Below are 25410 nucleotides of genomic sequence, written 5' to 3' on the forward strand. Positions count from 1 at the left end.
ATCCTTTCTCTCCCCTTCCACTAACAGGTTGAATTTTGCTTTTAGACGACTGTCCTCGGGAAAACACCATTAGGATAGGTCACTGAAAACAAATGATGTGAAAGACGCCTTGTAAGGGAAAAAATATTCAGAATATTTGTGATCTTACTATGTAGAGAACTGGAAGGTTTGTTTATGACCTCAGTGTCTGTGGCACGTCTATTGAGCAGTTCTTCCAGTGCTGGAAACTTCCAGAATATATCACACTGTATCTTACATCATTACATTTTTTTTTAATGTTCTTGACAACACAGTTTTGGTATTTTTAAAAAGTGTCTTGATGTGTATATACTCTTTATTAGCTATTTAGCTGCTAACAGTTTGCATGCCAAACTCTGCCTGTCAGAACATCAGAGGATAATAACTTGTTATGAACTTAATAAATACTAAGAAAAGTTAGACAATTTAATTTCCGTAAATAAAATTTTGTACATAAAACTCTTGAATAGAAAACTAGTAAGATCGAAGCAATAATTTACAAACACTTTTGTTTTTTTACTTTCTAACATCAAATTAGACTTGAATATTTGACCAGACTACCAAAATTAATGTTTTTTTCTAAATACCAGAATTATAAAAAGAGCATTTCAAAAATTCTTTCTCAACTTAGTCTATTTTTATTACATAATTCCTCTGTATTTTTATGTATTTCCATTTTAAACAGTATGAATTCTATCAAGCATGTATGAATTCTATTCTATTATTATTTATTGGATTATAAAAGTTTCTCACAACAGTTTGCTCTAATTCTGACAAATGCATTCTGCCAGAACTGATGAAACTGAATCATATTTGTTTGCTGCCCTGCTTACACACAAGGTTTCAGCAACTGAAACGAGGTCATTGAAACAGCCACTACTAAATAGTAATTTTGCTGTCCTTAATCCACTTTAATCAACTTGTTGGTATTGGTTATCCTGGCTGAATATGAGAAGGTGCTCCAGTTTTTATACTTTTCCTCAAAATGCAATCAAGGTTCAGACTATATTAATGCCTTATCCCTGTAAAAAAAAATTATTATAATCTTGTCCTTTATGTGGCTTTTGAAGTAATGGCTTCTTCTTTGAGCAATCTTTCAACTTATGTCGCTACAGCATTTTACTTTCAATAATGATACTTACGTCAGCCAGTGTCTTTACAAGACTCAGACTTGAGGATGATATGCACGTCTCATCAAAACACTGAATTCTTCCATGTAGTGGCCAGTCATACTTGCACATAGTTGGTGAAACAAATGAAGGTGGCACCTTCAGGCATTGTGTCCAAGGATGAATCAGACTTGTGATTTTATTTGCCAGAGTTCTCTGGAGTCTCCCATATAGTCACAGAAGAAATCGGGACGTTTACGGTGTTACGTTAACGGTGTGCCCCATTTAGCTCAAAAGTTGTCAACCTATTAGAAGCTTACAAAGTCCTGACTGATTTTTATCAAGCGTTTTAAAGACAGTAACATTTGCAAATATGAACTTCAGTGAAGAGTTTTCTTTCAAACATTCCTGAGAATTTCTTGGTTTAATGTCAGAAATTGATGTCTTTAATTAATAAAAAAGAAAAACAGTTTTTCTTGAGTAAATTTCAACGTTTTTTTCCTTATAAAATGTAAAATTGATCTCTAAACATGTTTATTTTTTTTCCAGAAATGTACTCTTCCATGGCCATTTTTGTTTTGCTTAGTCTCAAATGGTCCCTAATGTTAGTGTGTTATTGTTTTAATTTTTAAACAGCTTCATTGTAAATACTGCAGTTTTGAGCTATATACAGTGGAAAACATGGTGTGCCAATTTTTGGCAGCTTGTACGCGCCGTCATCTCTTTGTATTGTTAATATGTTGAGTTCGGGAGCAGAAGCGCTTCGTGTTATTGTTTTCAAAGAAGTTTCAGTTGATCTGGTTGAGACAGGTAAGAGATGAATGATGTCAGTTTAGATTTAAATCTTGAAAAGAGTCCCTAAAGTCCCTCCCTGCCTTTCAGGCAATGTCATCTTTAAAAACATGTTACTGTTAAAAGGTACAGAGTGGTCGGATGAACATTTGTGTTTCCCTTGCTTACATCCCTTGCACAAGTCTCACTGTTCTGCTGCCCCAAATAAATTTGATTAACTCAATGTAAAAAAAACCAGGAAGGTTAAAAAATGGCAACGGTAGTCAGATAACATGATATTAAAAGTTTTGATCACTGGCAAAATATTAGTCATTTGCTGTCATGAATGACAGCAATATACTTCTAGATAATTGCATTCCACCCATATTGACTTCTAGAGGCCTGATGAATTAAACCAGTAAATGACTACAACATTTCCAATATGGCACGAGGCAAAGGCTAAAACAGGAATCTCCAGACTCATGTGGCTCCACAAATAGCTACTAAGCTTTCTAGATCATTTAGAGACAGGTCATGGAAGACATTTGACTGCTTGAAAGAAAAACAAATACCTAAACAATGGCAACATGCACAGTAGAAAACATATATATATATATATATATATATATATATATATATATATATATATATATATATATATATATATATATATATATATATATATATATATATATATATATATATAAAACCAGTGTGCCAGAGAATATATATATATATATATATATATATATATATATATATATATATATATTATATATATATATATATATATATATATATATATATATATATATATATAATATATATATATATATATATATATATATATATATATATATATATAATTCGCATTGCAGTTCCTCTGTTTGGCCTGAGCACTTAAAAGGCTTTGACTATTCCTCTTTGTGCAACCTCTCATGCAGATTCACCTCTTGTTTTCTCCTCAGCTTAACTGACAGATTATTTTTCCATCATGGTGAGGTGGGGTTGCAAAAAAGTTGACTTTGTGTCTCGTGAACCATTTCTGTGTTGATTAGGTCACATATTTTTGGGAATTAATCCTGTTGGAAGAGACAATGATGTCTAAATTTTTACTGGTTTTATTTCAAATTTGCCACCTGGACACACGTTTCAATAATTACTCATTAGATTCTCCGCTTAACAGAAAGTATCAATTGAAAATAAATATTTATATACCTTTATTTTAAAGCAAATTTAAAACAAATTGAAAACATTCTTCATAAAACTGATTTTATGGCTACATGTTTTATCATTTTCAGTGCTCAGCATTAAGCCAAATATGAAATATTGTGGTTGTTAGACTTCTTTCTATCTTTCTTTCTTCTCTATCTGTAAATCCTTGTAGATGCAAAACATAAAAATGTTCTCGCATGCAAATTTTTGGATGTTGATTGCTTTCTCTCTTTTTTCGTAGATTCTCGGCCACTGAACTAGATACAGGATTTTCTTCCTTTTAATGTGCTTTCTGTGTTTTCTCCAGATTAATGAATAGCGTGGGTTAAGAAAAAGGCCGACACATCACGGTGTGCCAGAGATTTTCCATTTTGATAAAGGCCTTTACTTTGACCTTGAAAACTTGGCCTCAGAAATGTGGAGTCCGAACTTCTCTCGTTGTTTGTGTGTGAGATCACGACGCTGCTCAACATTTTGGACCAGATTCTTCCCTCTACAGGAAAGTCCCAAGCCACTTCTGAGTAGAACTGGATTTATCACCCTTAATTACCTCGGCCATTTTGTCTTCTCCTTCTTCTTTTACTGTTCAGTAAAACTTTCTGCTTATTAGGGATGAGGGATTTAATCCCGAGCTCATCTCTCTCTCTCTCTCTCCAACTTACCAGCCAGTTTAGATGCAAATCCACTTTTCTTTTCTCTTCTTTTCTGTTTGAGCCACGGTGAAAGCAAACGTCTCCTTTTGTGGCCACGCCTTGGCGAGCGTCACCTGGCAGGTGTGAGGTAAGTGAGACAGATTTGTCGTCCGACGGGCTGGCAGCAGATAAGAGCGAGAAGCCTGTTCTACAGGTCTGTCGGGGCGGCTGACGAGCAGAAAGCTCTCGCTTGCAAACGCACATCCGTTTCTTTTCTCTTTGCCTGCACAGACAAAAAAAAAAAAAAAAAGGAGACCGGAGCCATTGTCACGAGCTTCTCATTTGCATGCGGTTTTTTTGTGTGTTTGTGTATGAAGGCAGGCCTCAGAGCCAACCGCGTTCGAAACTGCCTGGTCGTTTCGTGCTCACCTCCGACTGGTTATAAGTTGAGTTCTCTTTCCATTTATTGTTTATGTTCATCATTTTTCTTCGCCACATGAGTCACAGGCTGTGAGTGCGTTCACTTTTTGGAGGTGCCAAACTGTCTGAGACCCAGTGATTCAGTCGAAGTCAGCGACTAATATACATGTATATAAAAAAAGCCTGACCACTACATAAATCAGAGACCGCTTGTTAATTAAACATGTCCATCTTTTTTTCTTTTTTTTTTCCTTTTTCTTTTCAGTAACACATTTTGAAGAAACAAACAAGTTGTGAAATCTTTGGTGATGAATCTTGATGGTTTCATCTGCCATAATAGTGAATCATCCTGATTCTCTTATAGAGAGCAGCTCTGCCCGGGTAATGACAGGCCTCCCCTCTCCACATGTCTGGCATTAATAGCCAGCACAAAATGTGTCAGGGAGAACATGCCTGCTCTGTAATCAGCTGCTGTGGAGATTAGCATCGCAGCGATGCTGTGTCACCTCTTCACAGCTACCCCTATCCCAACAGCGTGACATCAGCTGAGGAGACGCCAAGGACGTAAGAGTGCGTGTAAGGAAGCGACCGAGTCTTTCATTCATTTCTATCATTTCAGGGGGGAAAGTGGTCAATAACGTACTAGTGTTTCCAAGCAAGATGGACACAGCCTTGTATTCACTGTGAAAGAGAAATTATTCAAAATCTTCTTTGTTGGTGACATAACAGAGATTTCCATCTGCGTTAAGACCTCCTAACTTATCTTTATCTTTACTTGATAAAGACAACAGTCTGTGGAAAATCAGTAAACACGACCCTCTTCCAGGCCGTCCTATCATTCTCGTCTGCAGGGAAACCCCTGATAAGAGCCCAGAGTGTCACGTGAAGAGACATGTTTTCTCAGCTGGTATATAACATTGTCTCTGCATCACAGATACACCCTAAAAAAGCTAATTATATTTTATATTATGCTTACCTGGCTTTTATTCGCGGAGCTCTACTGTAGACATCCATACATGTTTACTGGAACTGTCATCCTCAAATTGTGGGGCAAAGTACCACTGATGGAGCTCGGAGGACGTTTTGAAAAATGTTAGTCATACAGTAATTATTAAAACACCTGGACCTCTGCTTCAATCAGCAGAAATAAATAAATAAATCCTGGAGAAACATTTGGACATCCTATAACCAGCAACAAGTATAAGTGTGGCAGATTACCTGTACCTTCTTCTATTGCTGATGAGCATGTCAAGAAATACAAGAAAGTTAGAAGCAAAGTACAAAGAAGTGAGGGATGACTCAAGATGTTTATATAAACAGTCGATGTGTTCCTAATTAAAACTTTGTGAAACTGCAAGGCCTTCCCTGAAAAATATTGAACTATCCAATTGCTTTACTCAAATGGCAAAACAGTTATTAGTTGGTCAGACACCTAGATTACACTTCTTTTGTTATTATTTTAGTTATTTATTGCTTCTTTAATTTCCACCTCCAGTTGTTTTGCTTGCACAGATTGTTCTGAGGAAAACTACCGCTTGTGTGAACATTTATCCTTGAGTTAATCCAAGTTAGGAAATACTGTGTATGCCATGTCAATCAACAGACATGAAGCAAAGTGTCTCAGCATCTGTATTCACCTACAGTATTTCTAATGGAGAGATCAGAGAGATATAAATCTCTGCTTAGACAGTTTCCCCACAATGTCTTATCAAAGTCGCTCCTTTCGTCTGGAGAAACCTGTGTTCTATTGTAGACACCCTTTTTTTCTTTTAAACGCTGGTGACACAAACAGGCTGAGTAAGCCGATTTACTGTTCTGTGAGTTTCGGACAGCAAACAGTCACTTTCTGCTGAACAAGTCCAGACGCAGCTCACTGTGTGCTGAGAAACCTCACTGTAATATGCCTGATCTAATGCATTACACCCTCAATCATATCCGCATCGGGGGAAATCCTCACCTGCCTTCCCAGTCGGATGATAATGTATACATTGACATGATCCTCAATGCACAGTCATCTCATATTCATATCAGTGCCTGTATTTACACGTGCGGTCGCACAAGCATGCAGGAAAAAAAGGAAAACCGACTGGGGGTGTTGACTTGCATCATTCGCTTACTTTTTTACTGCCATCATGTGTGCTGTGTGAATGTCACAACAACATCCCCCCTGACACCTCTGTGAGAACACCTCACCCCCTTGATTCCCAGACGAAGGCGCACCCAAATCATAGGGTCTCATCCAATGGGATCCTTCACTTCCTGGATCCAAATGGCGCTTAGTTTTCCCTCCCAGACATGATTTAACTGTTACCTTTTTTTTTTTTAAATGATTGAAACAACCAATCATTTTTCTTGTTGCGCAGTGTTGGTTCTCATTATATTTTTACTTGATAAAGATCACAAAGCACAACTGTCTGCGAGTGTCAGCTTCAAATTCTCTGTGTCTGTTGAGATTACATTGCGACTGAAACACTTTCAGGACCCAAAATGACATTCGTAACTGTTAGTTAACTGATTGGACTTCTGCAGCTGCAGATTAAGATTTGCTCTTTCGGTCTGAATGATTTTTTTTCTTTATGTTTGATGTTTGTGGGTGATTTTGTCTCCACATGTAAAACAGAAAGGTCATGCAAGGCTTCTTAAACTTTGGGATAGTGACGTTAGTAAACAATTATAATCCAAAATATAATAATCACAACTAAAAAGGATGCTCATAACCGCGTAGCATATTTTAATGACATGTAGAAAATTGTATGAATAAAAGACTGCATTAAAACTGCTTTCACATAGGATGAAAAATATAAGCAATCACGATACAATGCCTTTGTATATTATATATCATGGCTCAGCAAGAATGGGATCTGCAAAAACATAAACTGAGTGCATCATTAAGGTCATCGTCTCAAAACTTCCAATCTACAGAGTCATGGCCGTCCATCGAAACAGAGTATTTGTCAACAAAGCAGAGGCCCATGGTCATAAAAATTCCTCTTTACAGTTTCTCACAAGTTATACAGGGATTAGAGCAAATATGTACAGACCTGATGAGACCAACACTGCACTTTGTAGCCTGCATGCAGATAGGTAGGTGTGTCGCAAACTGGCACTGCACATTAACGTAAAACACACGATGTCCGTGTGTTTCACTTTATGCTGTCAGGATGCTTTTTCTTCAACAGGGATGGGGGAAGAGGTGTGTCACCTCTAAATCCTAATAAATACGCCAAAGCTTGTGTATTTGTAAGGCAGACATTTTGGAATTCAAGAAAACTCTAAATTGGGACTTTGAGTCAGTGGAGCCCAGCAGACAACAGGAACACTGTCAGTGAGGACAATGAAAGATGAACGTCTTACTCTGGGATGAAAATGACAGACCAACTTGAGCTGATCTCATTCCAGAGCAAATTTGTCCACCATCTGAAATAACTTCATGCACAACTTATGCTTAATTAAAAAGTATTTCCATGCTCCTCGTGTTTGCATGCAGTAGTTTGTGGTATCGATTTTGTCATTGTAATCTCCATGTTACAATGCTAACTGTGTGCATGTATCATAGGTCATTTTCCGAGTTATTCTCTCCACAACACCGCTCACATTTTTCTTTCACTGTTTGTTTTCTGTTGCCAGTGGCCTTAGGGATCCACATGAAATCTGCAGACACACAACTGCATGGAAACATGGGAAATAGCTAATTGAGCTTTATTATAGGCTTGATATTATATGACATTTAAATTAATACACCAGAGTTGGATCATATGTCATTCAAACTGTCATCAGCAAAGTTGTTGTTTGCTCTAAATATAAACTTAAGCGATTAATAATAATAAAACATGTAAACTAGCTCAAGACTGCATGCTCAGGATCTCTTTTTTTGCATGTGGACAAATGATTTCATCACCAGATTTTCACACCTCCTTCAGTCTCTGAGTTGTGGGCTATTGACAACAAGCTGGTCATCCTGATATCATCAGAGGAGTAAAGGGGCTGGGAGACGATGATTGTTTAAAGTGTTGATCATCTCAAAAGCTGCTGCTGTTCACTTCTTTGATCATGTGAGGTCATTGTTTGTCACTCTAAAAGTCATCATCTCCCTCTCAGTAATGCCTAAATAGGGCAATAGTTAAAAGCGAACCACACACAATCAGAACAGAAAAAAAAAAGCAGCTACCTTGGCTCAATACTAGTTCAAATTTACTTTTCGCCTCTTGATGACAAAACAGAGCTTTTGACTTTGCCTCTTTTGGCTGTTAGAAAGCTGTGGGGACAGTGTAAACATCAGCCTGACTGTGTATTACACAACTGCATGATTAGGCCAGCAGATGAGATCCATTGCAGTGAACTTGTGTTGTTGACTGTGGGACAGGCGTAATCGTTGCTGCCTCCAGGCACAACCAGTTGGAAACTGGGTAATTTCTCACCGACTTCGCTCAGCATTGAAAATGACATTTTATGTTTTGACAGAAATCACGATGTGCTCACAGCCAGGCTGATGTTAAACAGTAGATCCTGTTGGATTTCATTTGAACTTAAAACAGGAAGACAGAAATTATTTGAGGAAGTTCTGCATTCTCAGAAAGGGATAAGATATTAGATTTCAATACGTTATATGAGACACTGTTCTAGGTGTCTTTATTTAGTATAATCCAGATTATTTACAAAATAATCAGCGGTTTATGTAAACAAAAGTTAATAATCATCAATTGCATAACGAATGGAGGTTGGAAGTGGTGTGTGCTAATAATTTTCATATGAGAAACATGCTCAAAATGAAACATGCAAAGCTTACCAGATCAGAAAAACGACCCAGAAAAAAAAATATTCTAATTAATAAAAAAAGACAGGTTTCCAAAGTAGTTTTTCTTCTCTTGTTTATACATTCAGTAAATGAGAAGCTGTACTCACCACAATTTTTGCAATATTTAATATCTATCACAAGATTTGACTAACCCACAGCTGACTAAACAATCTGAAGATGTTTTTTGATTTGCAGCTTCCATTTTAACAATAAATTAAAAGTGTAGCTCACTGGTTTTTACGAATCAGGGCATCTAAATTATCTCAACTTCAGAAATGTATTAGGGCATTATGTTTGGTTATGTGAGGGTACTATCTTAAAAAATCCTGGACTATCTAATACGGTTGTTTTGTTTTTTGTTTTTTTACCTTTCCATAAATTTCACTCTCTTTCTCACACTCACCCCCGCCACAGACTTTTATAAACCCAAAGTCCATGAGAAAAGAAAACCAACCAAAACAAAAGCCTACATCTATTTAGAAGAAACAGTGTGAGCGGTGCCAAATCCTCCTCAGAGCAAAACTGTTTAACTGCCAGTTAAGAAGGCCGATGAGCCACGAGCCAATCAGATTTGTCGTGAGCCAGGCAGACCTGTTGGTGCACCTGCTGATTCCCAGGCCTCCTTGCCAGTCTCAAAGTAGAGTGAAACCTAGAGTGATACTGGCCGTGTGCCAGAAGAAGAGTTGGTTGATGGCTTCTGACACAATTGCTTGAAGCAGGGCATCCTGGGAGATCATCAGTGAGAAGATGAGAAGGAAAAAAAAGGTGACTAATCATGAGAAGTCAGGGAGGAGGAGGACAAGTTCACTTAACTCATGGGAACCTAAAACCTGTCCGACATGAGCTGCAATGATTGCTCAATGAGGGTATTGTGCCTGTACAGTGAAAGAGACTGTGTTTGCATCATGTGTGACTGTACGTTGCACTCATCTGAACCTTTCGCTTATCATCACATGTCGTGTTAAAGGTGTTTGTAAGGCATTCTGTTGAGTCTTTTCTGATGAAGAATTGAAAAATAATTCAACTGGACATCAAAGCTATGAAAAGTCTTCCAACCTGTTCTCACACACACATACATAGACCGAGGCTGACTGGAACGGCTGGATTTCATTTTTTTATTGCCACTCGCCCACTACAATATCTGCTAATTTTACATGATGAACTTGATTCGTATACCTCGCATGATGTCATCAACTCAAACCCACATAAAGTGGAACATAATCTTTTCCTTTTTACAGAAAACACCAAAATTCAGTTTGAGGTGCAAAGCATTTTTGCTGTAACACCTTTATCCTGCATATAATTTTTGCAAAATTGGTCACTCATTTACTTAATGTAAAAAAAAATAAGGCAGAAAGAAATATTTAAGATTAGTTAGAATGAAAATATGTTTAGCTAAGTAAGCTATGGCATGCTAACTTGTCAATTGCTATGCTTCCTTCATGCAAATAAATGCTTTGCGCAATGTAAGAACAGAAACACTGTGACTACACAATTGTCCAAATGTATATTAGATGAGATCAGACAAATGAATGCTGACTCATGTTTATTTTCTTTTGATTGACTCAGTCAAGCCTTCGTGTCTCTGGGTCTTCTCATAAACCTCGAAGAATCATCAGAGCTGCCCCGAAATTAGGAATGAAAATAAGAGAGCTTCAGATTTTTCTCTGTTTATCTTAAATCCACGAATGATTTATTTTTTGCTTTTCTTCATTGCTGAGTTTCTTCCCTGACCACCATCAGAAATAATTTCATAAAAGATTCTGCTCAGCATGAGGACATTATCTGCACTTCAAGCTTTCCACACTTGAACAGCCTACCCCAATATTTTCAAAACAAGACACAGAAACATGCCTTATTACGCTTTTTGAGGCATCAATTGTTGCCTGGCAACTGTGCAGCCAAGCATCCCTTCTGCTGACGTAATTTATGACCTCTCTATGGATGCTGGAGAATATTTTTTTAGGAGCTAAAAGAAAAACAGTCTGATATTCTGATAAAAAAAAAAATAAAAAAATCTATGCCAAACAGATCAGATACCCAATGCAAACTTTATTACACACTCATATTAATGTTTATATATTTATATCCATATGTTTCAAACTTCTTCATTGGAAGAAAAGGCCACATGTAATGTGATATCTTAACTATTTTAACCAAAGGTCACGGCTCTTTAGCAGCATCTGATCCATGAGAGAGGCGACTCAAAGTTCACTTCTCCAACTTGTGACAGCGTCAGATGACCAAACATCAGCTCCCGTGTGTGACCTCTCCAAACAGGGTCAGAAACCGGATGTCCCGAACAGCAGAAGGTCAGACGGAGACCTGACACACGAGCGCATGACGGAGGGCACACTGACTAACGGCAAACATACAGCCGGTGTACCAGGCTGAGCGGTTGTTTTTGTCCTCCAGCTCACTTGTGACTCATCTCCACCGCACAGCTGTCGTGGCCTCCAACCATTTCACGACGCTTCTCGTCTCAGTCTTTTCCACTTTACGTCAGCAGAGCTCAGTCTTTAAATGACCATAATGGACCCTTTAATCTTTTCAGCCTCTTATTCCTAACAACAGACCACCGAAGAAGTTTATGCTCAATGACAGAAAATGACTTAACCTTGAGAGATAGTCTCTAATGTCTTCATTCCTTTGAAATCACAATTAGTAAGTGATTGCCACTAAAACCCATTATGTGGATTCCCATAAAAACCAGTCAGAAGTTACTGGTCATGTGACAAAACATTCAAAACACAATTCAGAAGGCAATTTGGCTGAATCCCATTTACTACCATTACTCTTTCCACCAGCTCTCCTAATCCCCCACTTCCTGGGGAATAAAAAACAGGGACATTATTTCAAGACCCATGAAAATGTAAACACCTGGAATAACAGAGGTTATTTTTCAGTTTTTGTGGCAGAATATATTTTAGCTAATATTAGGAGTCCACTCCCCCTTTTATTAAGATTAGAATTTAATTAAACAATGTACAATAATTTGTATCAAACTACACTTTCTACTGAAAGTAAAACATTTTAGCTTGAGAAGAAGATATAAAGTGATTGGCAATAATCAGTTACACTAAGTTTAATGTCAGAAAAATTTAACCCTTTCATACATAATGCTCACTGCAGTGGGCAGCAATCTAGAAGCCATTTTTTCCCATGTGTTCTTATGAATTTTTATGTTAGAAATGCACATGAACCACTGACGTGGACAATATGGCATCAAACAATATGCTGTCATATTGGCCATTTTTGTTAAATCCAATATGGCAGACAGATGAAAAAACAACTCAGGAATATCCAGTCCCTTTTTCTAATGCAGAGGACTTGTACAGGTAAAAAAATATATTGTGACATCAAGTAACCCTTTAAGACTAATACTGCTGTACTAATGTGTTTTACAAAAAACTTTGTATTTGGAGAAACTTACAAATGATCATCTACAAAAAAAATCTGGAATTTATTTCATTTTTTTTTGTAAACATTTTTCCCCCCAACCTTATTTTTGTGCCTTAAGAAAATGAACAAAAACAGTTTGTAAAAAAATAAAATAAAATGCTGAACGGGTTAAATTAGACATAACAGCGGTGATTGTGCCTTAAAACGCACATTTGCAAGCCTGATTACTTTGTTTCCAAATGCTCTCCTAAGAAATGTCCTGACGCCACAAAAACAGCTGCTTCACTTTAACTTTTAGAAATGTTTGATGAAGGGCCAAGAAAATGGGATTTATCCCTACTGCGGTAACTACAAACCAGTCAAGCTTTATAGTTTTCTGAAGCTGAAAACCTGTAGAAAAGAGGGTGTGTATGTTTTGTATCAGCCATTGCCATCAGACATGATAATTGCAAACTGTGCAGCTGATCTTCACAAAGGACACACAGATTTACTTTAAAAAGCTTTTTGTTTATTGTTTTCATCATGTCCATCTGAATTATAAAGGAAAGAATCGGGATGGTTTTGAGATGACAGTGATGCCAAAAAATGTAACAAATCATAGTTTTAAAGCTTGATAGCTTTTAAAACCCAGTGCCCCACATAAATATAAACTCTCTGGTAAAGCTGTGTAAAACCCCTTAAGATGAAATAATATTTTATTGCAGTTGCATATTTCCTCACTAAAAACATACGCCCAAAAAAAATCCATCCATTAGCATGACATCATTTATCTTATTATTTTATGTGCCCGCAGTTCAGAAAACAAATCGCGCACACACAAAACATGTGATGCATTGTAACACTTCCACTTCATTTTTTTAATGTGGTCAGAACGTCAATCGACTGTCAATAAGTTATCCGTAACTTCTTGTTTCCTGGAGTTAACGTTAAATGCCATTAAAGTTCTCTTATCCCTCCTTCAAAATGGGAAAGACAAGAGAACAGACTGCTGTTGACCTTCATAAGTCAGGAAATGGCTGCAGGAAAACACTGCCATGTCTATGCCTGCCCATACCCGCAGTCATTTATTAAAAAGCATCAAACATCTGGAACTGTGGCAAACATCTTGCACTACATTGTGACTTTGCACACTTCAGGAGGATGTCAGGGAGGCGAGAAACCTCGCAAAAGAGATCTGCGTAGCATTTTCTGTGTAACATTATGCAACTGCAAAACAAAATGAAGTCATTTTAAGGCGCTTTACACATTTCTACATGTGGTGCCAGTAAACATGGACCCGCACTTGTTTAGAATAAACAAAAACATGAAACTCACTTCCACAAGAAGCATAGTAAAGCTTGTACTTATATACACATATATGTTCCTCATATTATAACACTGGAGTGCAAAACTTTCCAAAAGGTTTTTCTTTTTTTTTGAAAGGCATAAAGTTGAAAAGCAACATTCAGATCGAGGCTTTGAGTCTTTTCTCTGCCTGTGCTCACTGTGCGTCAGAGATCAGGAGTGTATTGAGCTAATAAACAATGACGGGTGATTTTTGAAAGGGAAAAAAAAGACTCCTGCAGTGCTTTGCTTTGACAGATGCAGATTGAAGAGACAGAAAGCCAATGGTGTCTGTACAGCAAGACACCATTGACAAGAACCAGTTTTTGTCTTAGCCAAAAGATTGAAAAGGGAGCGACATTACGTTTCCTTGAAATGAAAAAAATATATACGCTTTTGTTGTGAATCATAAAAATCGAATCAAAATACGAATGTCAGGTTCAGCAGGTGTGTCACCTGGCTTCCTGGAAGAATAAAAAAAAGCCCGACCAAACCAGCCGGGGAAGCTTTCACGAACAGGTAAGAATGCTGCGCCTAATTGTAGCCGGCACATAAAATTAAGTCATTGCTGCGAGAAAAGTGAGAAAACAACACCCATCGGCCAGGACACAGAGTCCCACCACTTTCGGTTTGTAGCCAATAGTAAAGTAGAGCATGCAAATTTGTTGTTTTGCTTCTTTCCTTTTAAAAAAAAATATATATATATATACTGGTCAGGCCTCTGCAGCTGCACCTCATAAAGCCTCAACTCAATATTCTATCCCTCTGACGTGTGCACCACACGACTGGTGGACACACAAAAAACAGCATGTGCAAACCCTTCTTCTCTTGTTGACTTGGAACAAATATGTGAATATGCAACAGTCTGGTAAGTGTGACACCAATCACAGGCTGGGAAATGTCCTTGTGTTTGCTTGGTCAGTTCATAGTACCGTCCGCCTCTCTATCTGTATTTGGCATCAAAGAAAAGACAAGCCAACTTTACTAATAAACAATTCCACAAATTATTTCATGAAAAGACAACTTAAATAAATAAAGAGTCTTCAAAGAACTGAATTTGGAAAGAGTTCAGATGAAGCAGAAGAACTTCTTCCAGCTGCACCTCGAGAAAGCTTTGGTGCGCCTGTCGGAAAACCTCCTTTTCTTCCCCTTGCGCGTTTTGTTCTTAATGGCAGCAAAAATAGCCGCATCAAACGCCTCCTTCAGGTTCTTCTGTGTCAGCGACGAGCACTCGATGTAGTCCGTGGCCCGGATCTTGTCCGCCAGGCTCCGGGCCCGTGAGCTCAGCACCGGCTTGACTTTGCACTTGTCCAGGTCGATGAGGACGTTGACATCCAGCAGCCGGTCCAGCTGAGTCCCAACGAGGATGATGGGGGAGGACGCGTTGTGGGCCCGGATGTCCGGCACCCACTTCTTGGTGATGTTGTGGAACGAGTCGGGATCGACCATGCTGAAGCACAGGAGGAAGACGTCGGCATGGGCGTAGGACAGAGCCCGGAACTCGTCAAACTCTTCCTGCGAGGCAAACAAAGACACACAGAGCTGTTTGAGTATCACTCAAGATCTCTAGACACGACCGGGGAAGCGGCAATCACTGACTCACTGGAAGTGAGCGAAAAGATTAAAATTAATTGAGAAATCTTGCTACTGAGTCACAAACTGGTTTCAACAAAGAATGTCAAGGTTTTCAGGCATTACACCTTGAAATGATAAAAATCAACCTAAAAAACCTTTTATCCTTTTCATACTTAAAAAAGTAACCAATATTATGCTTTGAAATTATAAAGTAAATTCAGCAAACAAATAATGACAAATATATTTATAGCTGTTAGGATATTGTGCGTGTGTAAAAATATCCAAGCATGCATTTCCATAGGATTTTACTGTCCAGCTTCGTTTTGGAAAATAATTCAGATAATTTCATAGAAGGCAAATAGCTTTTGTCTGACATGGTAATACAAAACACATTTGCAAAATTGGAAAAAAGTCTAAGAATTGTAACATAAAAAAATACTTTTTCTTTTTTAAGTACTGTAGATTTTGTTTTGTAGACATACAGGCTTGGAATCCCACTGAAAATAAAGGAATCACAAGATCGTCCCATTTATGTATCAAAGCAAATTATGTTCCTTCAAATTTGGCTCTGACGAAACTCAAATGAATGTTGGTTGATGTGTGGCTGAAGTTCTTATTTTTGACGCATTTAATGAGAGGAAAAACTATAAATATTCCGTTTTGACCTGCCAACCACCGTTCAAAGGTGATCGAGAGAAAACTGGCCATTTCCAATCTGTGGCCGACTGATTGGTGCATCTTCATTTGTAACAATAACTTCTTCAATAACCCTTTCAAAAGTATCTACGTTCACAAACCCAACTTGTGTGACAATTCTGGTGCTCTTTGTTGTCCCCTATTGGTTTGGAGGCCCTATGCATCTTCTTAGTTCACTTATGCATTTTATCTGAGTGCTTGTGAAAAGTCAATATTCCAAATGGTTCTTTAAAAGTGTAACTTTAAGTGTCTCAAACAATATCAACAAAATCTACATCATTCAGCATGAAGTACTGCTGAAAACACATGTACAAAATAAGAACCTTACCTGTCCAGCTGTGTCCAGAAGTTGAATTTTTACTGGAGACCCTTCCACTTGGACCTGACCTGCAGCAAGCAACCTGATCAATGAGTTCCAACGACAGACCAAACATTTCTCAGTGGGAGAAACAACTCACAAAAAACAACTCACCAGAAAACACATCAAACCCTGTCTGCTGGTACTCCGCCGGGTATCCGTTGGAGATGTAGCTGATGATCATGCTGGTCTTCCCCACCGCTCCGTCTCCGACCAGCATGCAGCTGATCACATCGGGGTCCAGCTCGTCCTCCCGGGTAAGCCCGCAAGCTGAAGGGACTCGGGACTCGTGGTAAAAGTAATCCATTTGGGGTGGCATGTCGAGGTGCGAGCGTCAAAGTTCGGCACGCCAACTCCGTTTGCCTCCCACCTGCCTGTTCGCTGCGGCCGGTAAATCAGAGAGCGAAGCGCCTGTGCGTGTCCGCGCCGCGCATCACTGCCGCGACTGAAGGGTCGCGACTCCTTCCGCGAGACGCGCAGCAACAAGTGTGGGAGGCGCCTTTCTTAATGCGCCCTTCTGCTCCGACAGGTTGGTGATTTGCATAGGCACTCCCATGAAGATAAGAGAGCTTTAAACAAAGAGGTTTAGCAGAGCATGCGTTTCAAAGTCAGGGTTAAAATCCCACATGATGGTTTAAAATGTATGCCCTTTTTTATCATGTAAAAAATACAAACTCCAGTTTTATTGGGATTTTAAGTCGCACACCGACACTACAGTACATTGTAAATTAAAATCTGATTTCTTTGCAGGTCTTTAAGTCTAATAACTCTATATTTTGTTTATTATTATTATTATTATTATTATTATTATTAGTAGTAGTAGTAGTAGTAGTAGTAGTAGTAGTAGTAGTAGTATTGTTGTTATTATTCATGTCAGCATATACAATCAACCTCATAAGGTATCATAACTTGTAAGTTATATATTCACAACACATACAGCAGGCCAAACAAAACTAAACAAACAAACAAACAAAGAGAAACAAAACAACAACAAAAGACCCACAAATAAACAACCCAAAATGAATCAAGACTTTAGCGGCACAACTTGAATTTATGACATAAAAACAAAACAAACTAAATAATAATAATAATAATATTTTCAACAAAGTAGTCATCTTTAAAGAATTTTGATTTTGATTTTACAAAATGATACCCCTAAATGAAACCCATTAATGTTAGAGTATGTCAGTGCACAAACAGCAAAGACAGGCTATGGGGGGGGTTTGGAAAGAAGGTAAAAGGAAAGTTTGGTGATGAAATGATAGTGAAAAAAAAATTACAAGAAGAAAGTCAGTATCAAAAGAAGTTCAGCTTCCTGATTGGCACGAGGGCTGCAAACATGCGGAAGACAATTGGACTGGTTGGATGACTCTGAAGCTTTTAACGACTATGTTCAAGATGCTTCCTGTGACAAAAAAATAATACACTTCACCCTGAACAGACGGTGGTAACAGTGAAACATAGTGGTGGCAGCATCATGCTGTGACACATGGGTGAATGGGGGTTTAACGTTATCGGAGTTTGTGGGAAAATTGATGGATACACAATACACAATACACACTTAATGTTGTCAAAAAACCTGAGACTCGGGGTGAAGACTCACCTTTTCACAAAAGAGCAACTTTAAACACCCATGCACATAAGAACAATAACATGACAGATCAAAGCATATGCATGAGTTAGAGTGGCCCATTTAAAGTCCAAACCTGAATCCACTTAGGAAACTTTAGTGACAATTGTGTATTGCTCTTAAAGCAGAAGCTCTCAATTCACGATGGCTGAATTTAAATTATTTTGGAAAGCTACAGGGGCAAGACTTTCCATCCTACTTCAATTTTATTTATACTCCATGTTGTGTTGACTATGCACGGAAAACCCTCCACGATGCTTGAAGTTTTTGATGGTAATGGGACAAAATGTGGAAACATTTGTGAACATGTTTGCAAAGCATCCTAAAAGTCCTTAAATTGGCCTTTATTTGGCTCACAGTAAGATTCAGATACATAAAAAAGAGATATCTGCACATTATACACAAATCACATACATAGCTTCATATCGTATTAGATATTACACTTAAAGAGCAACTTTTCTAGTTTTGTATTTTAATATCTCAATTCACACCATTCTAATCTACACTCAGTGCGCCCTCTGTTGGTTTAAGGCGGCACTACACCCACAATGATCACATGATTCCCTGATCACCTGACTCTGAGGTTTCGCCTTGTGTTGTGCAGTCGGAAGCTATTTTGGATGCTATTTTTTTGCACGAGTGACTGAAACGTACTTTCCCCAATGCCTTTGAAGTTTAGGTGAACATTTTACGGCTTGCTGTGCGTATTTATTTCCAATTCAGATAGAAATCGAGAAAGTAAACAGGTTAGCTGAACATAGAACTGTTGCATGTTGCCAAACCTAGCTAGCTAGCTAGCTAATGTCGAGCATCTGAATTGTAGGGGGTAAAATAAGTGTTCCACTGCTCATTTTTATGATGGCTTCTATTCTTGATGAGTATGAGGATTCTCAAAACATCCGGCAAAGTTCTCAGCAACACAGCCGCCTGGGCTCTGCTAACATCGGGCTAACGCATTCAGGTAAGGTTTCCATGCTCTCTTTAGCAAAAGAGGAACCAGTGCATTAAAGAGCACTGCTTTGTAAAGCTACGTTCAAACCAATGTCTGCAAAAGTTGAACCGCTGCTCTTGTCGTCTGCCCCAGGCTTTGTGAATGTCAGACTGGAGGAAGAAAAGCCAATATTCAACAAGCAGAGGATTGACTTCACTCCACCTGAGAGGATAAATCACCTGGCAGTCTGCAACAACCAGCTCTGCATGAGTCTGGGAAAAGACACGTTGTTAAGGTAAAAAGTTCTTTTTAAACAGGGAAACAAAGGCTATACGTTCTTGTGGTTATTATTAAGGTGTTCTGCTGATATCTGTCAGTTATTTGCCATCCAAGTCAAGCTTTTGACAGTAATGTTGTCGGTTCTGTTCAGGATTGACTTGGCAAAACCAGATCAACCCAACCAAACCGAATTAGGAAGGAAAGATGACAGCAAAGTGTACAAACTGTTCCTGGACCCGACAGGTAAACTGTTAAAATGCATAAGGATATATTATCATGAAAAACAAGTGGTCCAAAACAATAATTTAACAACATGTTGCTGCAAAAGTATTATGAACCCTTGTACTTTTATTTTAACAATTTGTCCAATTTGAAGCACACATAATATATTTAATTGGAAATTCATGCAATAATGCATTACAAACAAGTTCATAATTTTGATCTCATATTATGAGATATTCCTACCTTTTCACAAGCAGAATTGGTGCATTTGTGTTTAGCCAGAATTACTCCAAAGATTCACAAAAGACATTCACCAAAGATTTTTGCTTATTATATTTGTTGTTGTTACTCTGCAGCTATAAAAAAGGCAATTTACTACGTCGCTACACCTTTCTGTACTTTATTCTTGTTTTTCAGATGTGTTATTCCAAACGCAAATGCACAAGCTTCACACACCATAATTTATCACAATAATGTGACAGTGGTATGATTACGAGATGCATAAAACAGCTAAATCCTCCTCTGTATTTTTTGTCCGCAGGCTCCCATCTGCTGATCAGCCTGAATACCAGCGAGTGTCTGTACCTTAATAGGAACACCCAGAAGGTGCGCAGTCTGTCCCGCTGGAGAGGCCACCTCATCGAGAGCGTGGGCTGGAACAAGCTGCTGGGCAACGAGACCAGCACTGGGCCCATCCTGGTTGGCACCAGTCAAGGGATCATCTTTGAAGCTGAGATCTCTGCGAACGAGGGCAGCCTGTTCAATACCAACCCGGATCAGTACTTCAGACAGGCAAGTGTTGGATTGAAGTTTCCCTTTCGTTTTTGTGAATGTTTACATTATTTATTCCTCTTGCATGTTTACTTAAATGCTTACTTAATTTTGTCCTGTGGCAGGTCCACTCCCTGGAAGAGGATGGCAGGCCAGCACCAGTCTGCTGCTTGGAGATAGAGCGAAGCCCAGAAAACAAGTACTTCATCATTGCCACCACCCGCAAGCGCCTGTTCCAGTTTGTGGGTAAGGTGGCCGAAGGGTCGGAGCAGCAAGGTCTCAGCACCATCTTCAGTCAGAACCAAGACCTGCTGCCCAGTTTCCAGGAGTTCCCAGCCAACATGGGATACAGTGAGATTACCTTCTACACAGCGAAACTTAGAAACTTCCCCAAAGCGTTTGCCTGGATGATGGGTAATGGCGTTCTCTATGGCCAGCTGGACTACGTCCGGCCCGATTCCCTGCTGAGTGATGTCCAGGTAAATATCTTCTAGATGGTTCTACCTGTTCAAGATTAAAGGCTCCCACATACATGACAGTCAAACTTGGTTGTCATTGATGTAGACACGTGATGAAAATTTCAAAAATCTTTTTGACTGCGTGCCGCACTCGACGCCAGGCCCTGGTCGAACTATTCCAGAAGAACTTTGTGCGAACTGTTGTCTGATTGATCAGATGTTTGTTGCTGTGCTTTATGGGGAAATGCATTCACACAGCAAAGTTAATATTTTCTTTCGACTCGTTCACTTTCCCTGTGCAGGTTTTGTATCTGCAGGAGATATGAATACTTTTGAGGAACGTTTAACTTGTGAGGAATTATGTACGTTTGTAATATTCTTCACTATATGACTACTATAATTATATGATTGGTGAATGGTAAGTTACTCCTGGATGGAAATTGTAACGTCAAAATTTCCATTCAGGAGGAGGCTGTCGGTAGAAATGTGTGGCGCTAACTGACTGCGTGCCGCCTGTTCAGCTTCAGATGAAGTATGTGGGGGTCTTAACTTTCTCTGCAACAAACCTTCTGCTAATCTGTTCTCTCAGGTATGGGAATACACACCAGACATTGACATTAGCCAGAACAAACCCATATCCATTGTGCTGACACAGTTCCACTTCCTGCTGCTGCTTCATGACCGAATAAAGGCTATCTGCACTCTGAACGGACAGGTGGTGTACGAAGATGTGTTCCCAGATAAATTCGTCCCCCTTAAGAGAATGATCAAAGATCCGATTGGGGGGTTGGTGTGGATCTACACGGAGCAGGCGGTTTTCCGATATCACATCCAACGCGAGTCTAGGGACGTCTGGCAGATGTACATGAGCATGAATAAGTTTGACCTCGCCAAGGAGTACTGCCGCGATCGGCCCGAGTGCATGGACATGGTGCTAGCTAAGGAGGCCGAGTACTGCTTCAAGAACAGGAGATACCTGGAGAGCGCCAAGTGCTACGCACTCACTCAGAACTACTTTGAAGAAATAGCGCTCAAATTCATTGAAGCAAAACAAGAAGAAGCATTGAAGGAGTTCTTACTGAAGAAACTGAACAATCTGAAACAAAGCGAGAGAACTCAGATCACCCTGCTGGTCACCTGGCTGACCGAGCTGTACCTGAACCGACTCGGGCAGCTGGAGAGCGACGACAACACCCTCATCTTCCAGGAAACCCGAGACGAGTTCCGCCAGTTCCTGAACAGCTCCAAGCACAGGGACTGCCTGTTCAACAACCGCGGCACCATTTACGACCTGCTGGCCAGCCATGGAAACATGGACGACATGGTTTACTTCTCGGTCGTCATGCAGGACTACGAGAGGGTCATATCCCATTACTGCCAGCACGACAATTTCAGCGCTGCCCTGGACGTGCTTGCCAAGCACTGTGATGAAAAGCTCTTCTACAAGTTCTCGCCGGTCCTCATGCAGCACATTCCCAAGAACGTGGTGAATGCCTGGATCCAGATGGGCAAGAGGCTGGACCCGAAGAAGCTCATCCCGGCTCTGATGAACTACAGCCAGATGGGCAGCGCCCAGCAGATCAACGAGACCATCCGCTACATGGAGTTCTGTGTTTACGAGCTGAACGTCACTGAGGAAGCCATTCATAACTACTTGCTGTCACTTTATGCGAAGTACAAGCCAGACTCTCTATTGCAATATCTAAGACAGGCGGGTACTCACCCCTCAGAGATCCACTATGACCTGAAGTATGCACTCAGGTTGTGTTCGGAGCATGGCTTTCTTCAGGCCTGTGTGCTGGTTTATAGAATAATGGAACTACATGAGGAGGCAGTGGATTTGGCTTTACAAGTAAGTGATGCTCTTTCTTGGTTTGTTAAAGGGGGCCTATTATGTAAAATTTACTTGCTGCACTTTCTTGCACTTACATTTGGGTCTCAACTGCTTCCAATAATAGCCCAAGCACTTAAAAAAAACACCCAAGTATTTTGTTGTTGACTTACAATGAAGAAAGCACTTGCTGCATTCTTGTTGGTCATGCAGGAGGCTCCACTTTTGCTTTTCAAAGATGTAGAGTTGTACAATTGGATATCTTTTTGCAGTCATTTTCATGTGCAATTGTAAATGTTTAGTTGGGGGGCATGGCCAGCAGCAGCTTATTTGGATTCAAAGTGACAAGAGGCCCTAAATGAACTCAAAATAGGCATAACTCTCGAGACTAAAATCACACTATTTCAGAATAATTTTGTGAAAAAAATTTAATGAATGTGTTTTGTACAGCCAAAAGACCTATCAGAACCTATTCAAGGAAGCGTATGTCCCCTTTAATGCTCACGCAGCAAGTTCCAATTCTTCACAAGAATTAAATGTGGTTTTAGAAAAGTTTTCTTGTGTCTATAGGTTGACGTGGACTTGGCCAAGTCCTGCGCAGATCTGCCTGAGGACGACGAGGAGATGAGGAAAAAGCTTTGGCTTAAGATCGCCAGGCATGTGGTGCAGGAGGAAAAGGATGTGAAGAAAGCCATGAACTGCCTGTCCAGCTGCAACCTGCTCAAGATCGAAGACATCTTGCCTTTCTTTCCCGATTTTGTCACCATTGACCACTTTAAGGTCTTCATCGTCAAAGATTATTTTTTAATTTTTTTCCGTTAGCCATAATTAATTGGATTAACGCACTTTTTAGTGAACAATGTAACCAATACTGTGTGACAGCCTTTGCACAAGAAAGTAAGGTGCGATTTTAAGAAATGATCAGCTTCCGTGGGATGTGGCGGATACAAAATGACACAGTAGAGTATATTTAGGAACTTTGCTTACCATCGTTTTAAAACATCACAATGTTGAATTTGTTTTGTTTTAGAAATGCAATCCTTTTTTCAGGAGGCAATCTGCAGCTCCCTGGAGGAGTACAACAAGCACATCGAGGAGCTGAAGCAGGAAATGGAGGAAGCCACAGAGAGCGCTAAACGAATCAGGGAAGACATCCAGGAAATGAGGAATAAGTACGGCGTTGTGGATTCCCAAGAAAAGTGTGCGGCATGTGACTTCCCGTTACTCAACAGGCCCTTCTATTTGTTTCTGTGTGGACACATGTTCCATAACGACTGCCTGTTTCAGGTAAAAAGCCTGTCTAAACTTCCTGTTTTTCTGGCTACAGTACAGCTGTAGAAATGTCTCATAGGAAGGCTTTATAAACTGAGAGATCTTTAACCAGTAACCTTAAATTAGCAACCGAGATGTGATTCGTTTTGCGCATTTTGTTTTCCTACCATATAGGAAGTGACCCCTCACCTGTCAGCCTTCAAGCAGAATCGCCTGGAAGAGCTCCAGAAGAAACTGGCTACTACAACACAGTCCTCTAAATCTCGCCACCGTCCTGCTCAAAAGGAGGAAGGGGACACAGCCAGTCTGGGAAAGGGCATTGGGGCAACGAGCCGTGAACAGATCATATCGGACATCGATGACATCGTTGCATCTGAGTGCGCGTATTGTGGCGAACTGATGATCAAATCCATCGACAAGCCTTTCATTGATTCACAGAAATTTGAACAGGACAAATCCAGCTGGCTGTGAAGGAAAACAAAGAGGCAAAAGCCTTTTTTTTTTGTCTGTGAAACTTGTAGGACCAAGGAACCCAGTAGAAAATGATATTTGCCTGATTGCCTGTTGGTAGTGCCTATTCTGATTTACAGAATCCTTCTGATTTTGCTGTCAGTGTGTCAGTCTGATGGAACAAACTTTGCACTTTGAACATAAGTATTTAATGAGCGATTGTCAAGAACTGACTTTGTGAAAGATGATGCAAGACGAAGTAATATCAAACATTTTCCGTCAGTACAGTACATTGCATAAATGTGACAGTAACTGCAGCTGTCATCACACAACATAAGCTTTAGCTTTTAGCATTACGTCGGGTGGTTGTTTCGCACTTAAAACATAACACACAACAGCATCTGTTTCTGTTTCTTGGTCTGTAATAATTTACTATTCAGTAACTGCGGAAAATAAACTGTTACTTCACATTAAAGCTATTTTGGGATTGAATTGCTGCAACATCAAGATTTTGGTTTTTTCAACGTCAAAACCCAAGTTTTGAAGCTGAAAAAAAATGTTTAAAACTGATTAAATAGTCACTCGTTTTAGGCTGACGGTACAAAATTATATGCACATCAAAGTGGCTGTAGAGGGAAATATGTGGAGATGTGAAAGCACAGTATAAGCAGCAGATTAAGGCAAAGATTCAGAAGTTTTTAGTTTTGAGCTCAAGTTTGTCAAATTTTAAGTCACTGAAATCTGAATGTAAATTGTACTGTTTAGATCCCTAAAACATGAGCGCTTGTCTTAACTTGTACTTATATTTAAGGAAAATGGTTAAATGAAAAGCAGTAACTTGTTTTCTTCAATATTAGTTATTGCATATTTATAACAAGCAAAAGTATTCCATCTGTATAAAAATGTATTTTTTGAACTGAGTATGATAAATTTAAAGATTAATGTATCCAGTAAGCCATAATCACAACAAATAATGTAAGATGTATTGTGCTTTCTGGGAACAAGCATATTGTACATTGTAGAAATGAAAGACACGTTGCTTTATTTTACTCAAGCAATTTTATGGAGGGTTTTTTTTTTCTTATTTTACTTCGTATTTTAAAGCAAAATCCGATTCGTTCTACCCTAAAAATCCTTAAACGTTGCTCCTGCCTCATCTTACCAAAAACGGAGTTCCCTTGTGGTGACGAAAGACGTAGTTCGGCAATCTTCGCAGAAAGCAGACGCTATCAATCGAAATCGAAAATTCATC

The 25410-nt window shown here is 39.3% G+C and overlaps 2 protein-coding genes across 2 annotated transcripts; one reads left to right on the forward strand and one right to left on the reverse strand.

The window, feature by feature from the left end:
* Positions 1–14362: 14362 nt before the first annotated feature.
* On the reverse strand, positions 14363–16785 carry rhov (ras homolog family member V). Its single transcript, XM_055044664.1, has 3 exons — positions 16429–16785; positions 16285–16343; positions 14363–15200 (listed from the first exon to the last, which is right to left on the reverse strand). The coding sequence occupies exons 1-3, from the start codon at positions 16631–16633 to the stop codon at positions 14754–14756; spliced, it is 711 nt and encodes a 236-aa protein (XP_054900639.1). The 5' UTR covers positions 16634–16785; the 3' UTR covers positions 14363–14753.
* Positions 16786–18519: 1734 nt separating this feature from the next.
* vps18 (VPS18 core subunit of CORVET and HOPS complexes) lies at positions 18520–24650 on the forward strand. The gene is made up of 9 exons (XM_055044518.1): positions 18520–18905; positions 19029–19170; positions 19306–19397; positions 19918–20168; positions 20273–20626; positions 21195–22457; positions 23007–23216; positions 23487–23723; positions 23883–24650. The coding sequence occupies exons 1-9, from the start codon at positions 18800–18802 to the stop codon at positions 24177–24179; spliced, it is 2952 nt and encodes a 983-aa protein (XP_054900493.1). The 5' UTR covers positions 18520–18799; the 3' UTR covers positions 24180–24650.
* Positions 24651–25410: the final 760 nt, after the last annotated feature.

Source organism: Poeciliopsis prolifica, unplaced genomic scaffold (genome assembly GCF_027474105.1).
Source record: "Poeciliopsis prolifica strain line A6 unplaced genomic scaffold, Auburn_PproV2 SCAFFOLD020, whole genome shotgun sequence".
Taxonomy (NCBI): Eukaryota; Metazoa; Chordata; class Actinopteri; order Cyprinodontiformes; family Poeciliidae; genus Poeciliopsis; species Poeciliopsis prolifica.

Coding starts and splice junctions, on each gene's coding strand:
- rhov (XM_055044664.1), bottom strand. CDS start 16,633: ATGCCACCCCAAATGGATTACTTTTACCACGAGTCCCGAGTCCCTTCA. Junction 16,344..16,428: donor AGGGTTTGATGTGTTTTCTG/GTGAGTTGTTTT, acceptor TGCTTGCTGCAG/GTCAGGTCCAAGTGGAAGGG. Junction 15,201..16,284: donor TTCTGGACACAGCTGGACAG/GTAAGGTTCTTA, acceptor TTTGCCTCGCAG/GAAGAGTTTGACGAGTTCCG.
- vps18 (XM_055044518.1), top strand. CDS start 18,800: ATGATGGCTTCTATTCTTGATGAGTATGAGGATTCTCAAAACATCCGG. Junction 19,171..19,305: donor GGAAAAGACACGTTGTTAAG/GTAAAAAGTTCT, acceptor GGTTCTGTTCAG/GATTGACTTGGCAAAACCAG. Junction 20,169..20,272: donor CGGATCAGTACTTCAGACAG/GCAAGTGTTGGA, acceptor GTCCTGTGGCAG/GTCCACTCCCTGGAAGAGGA.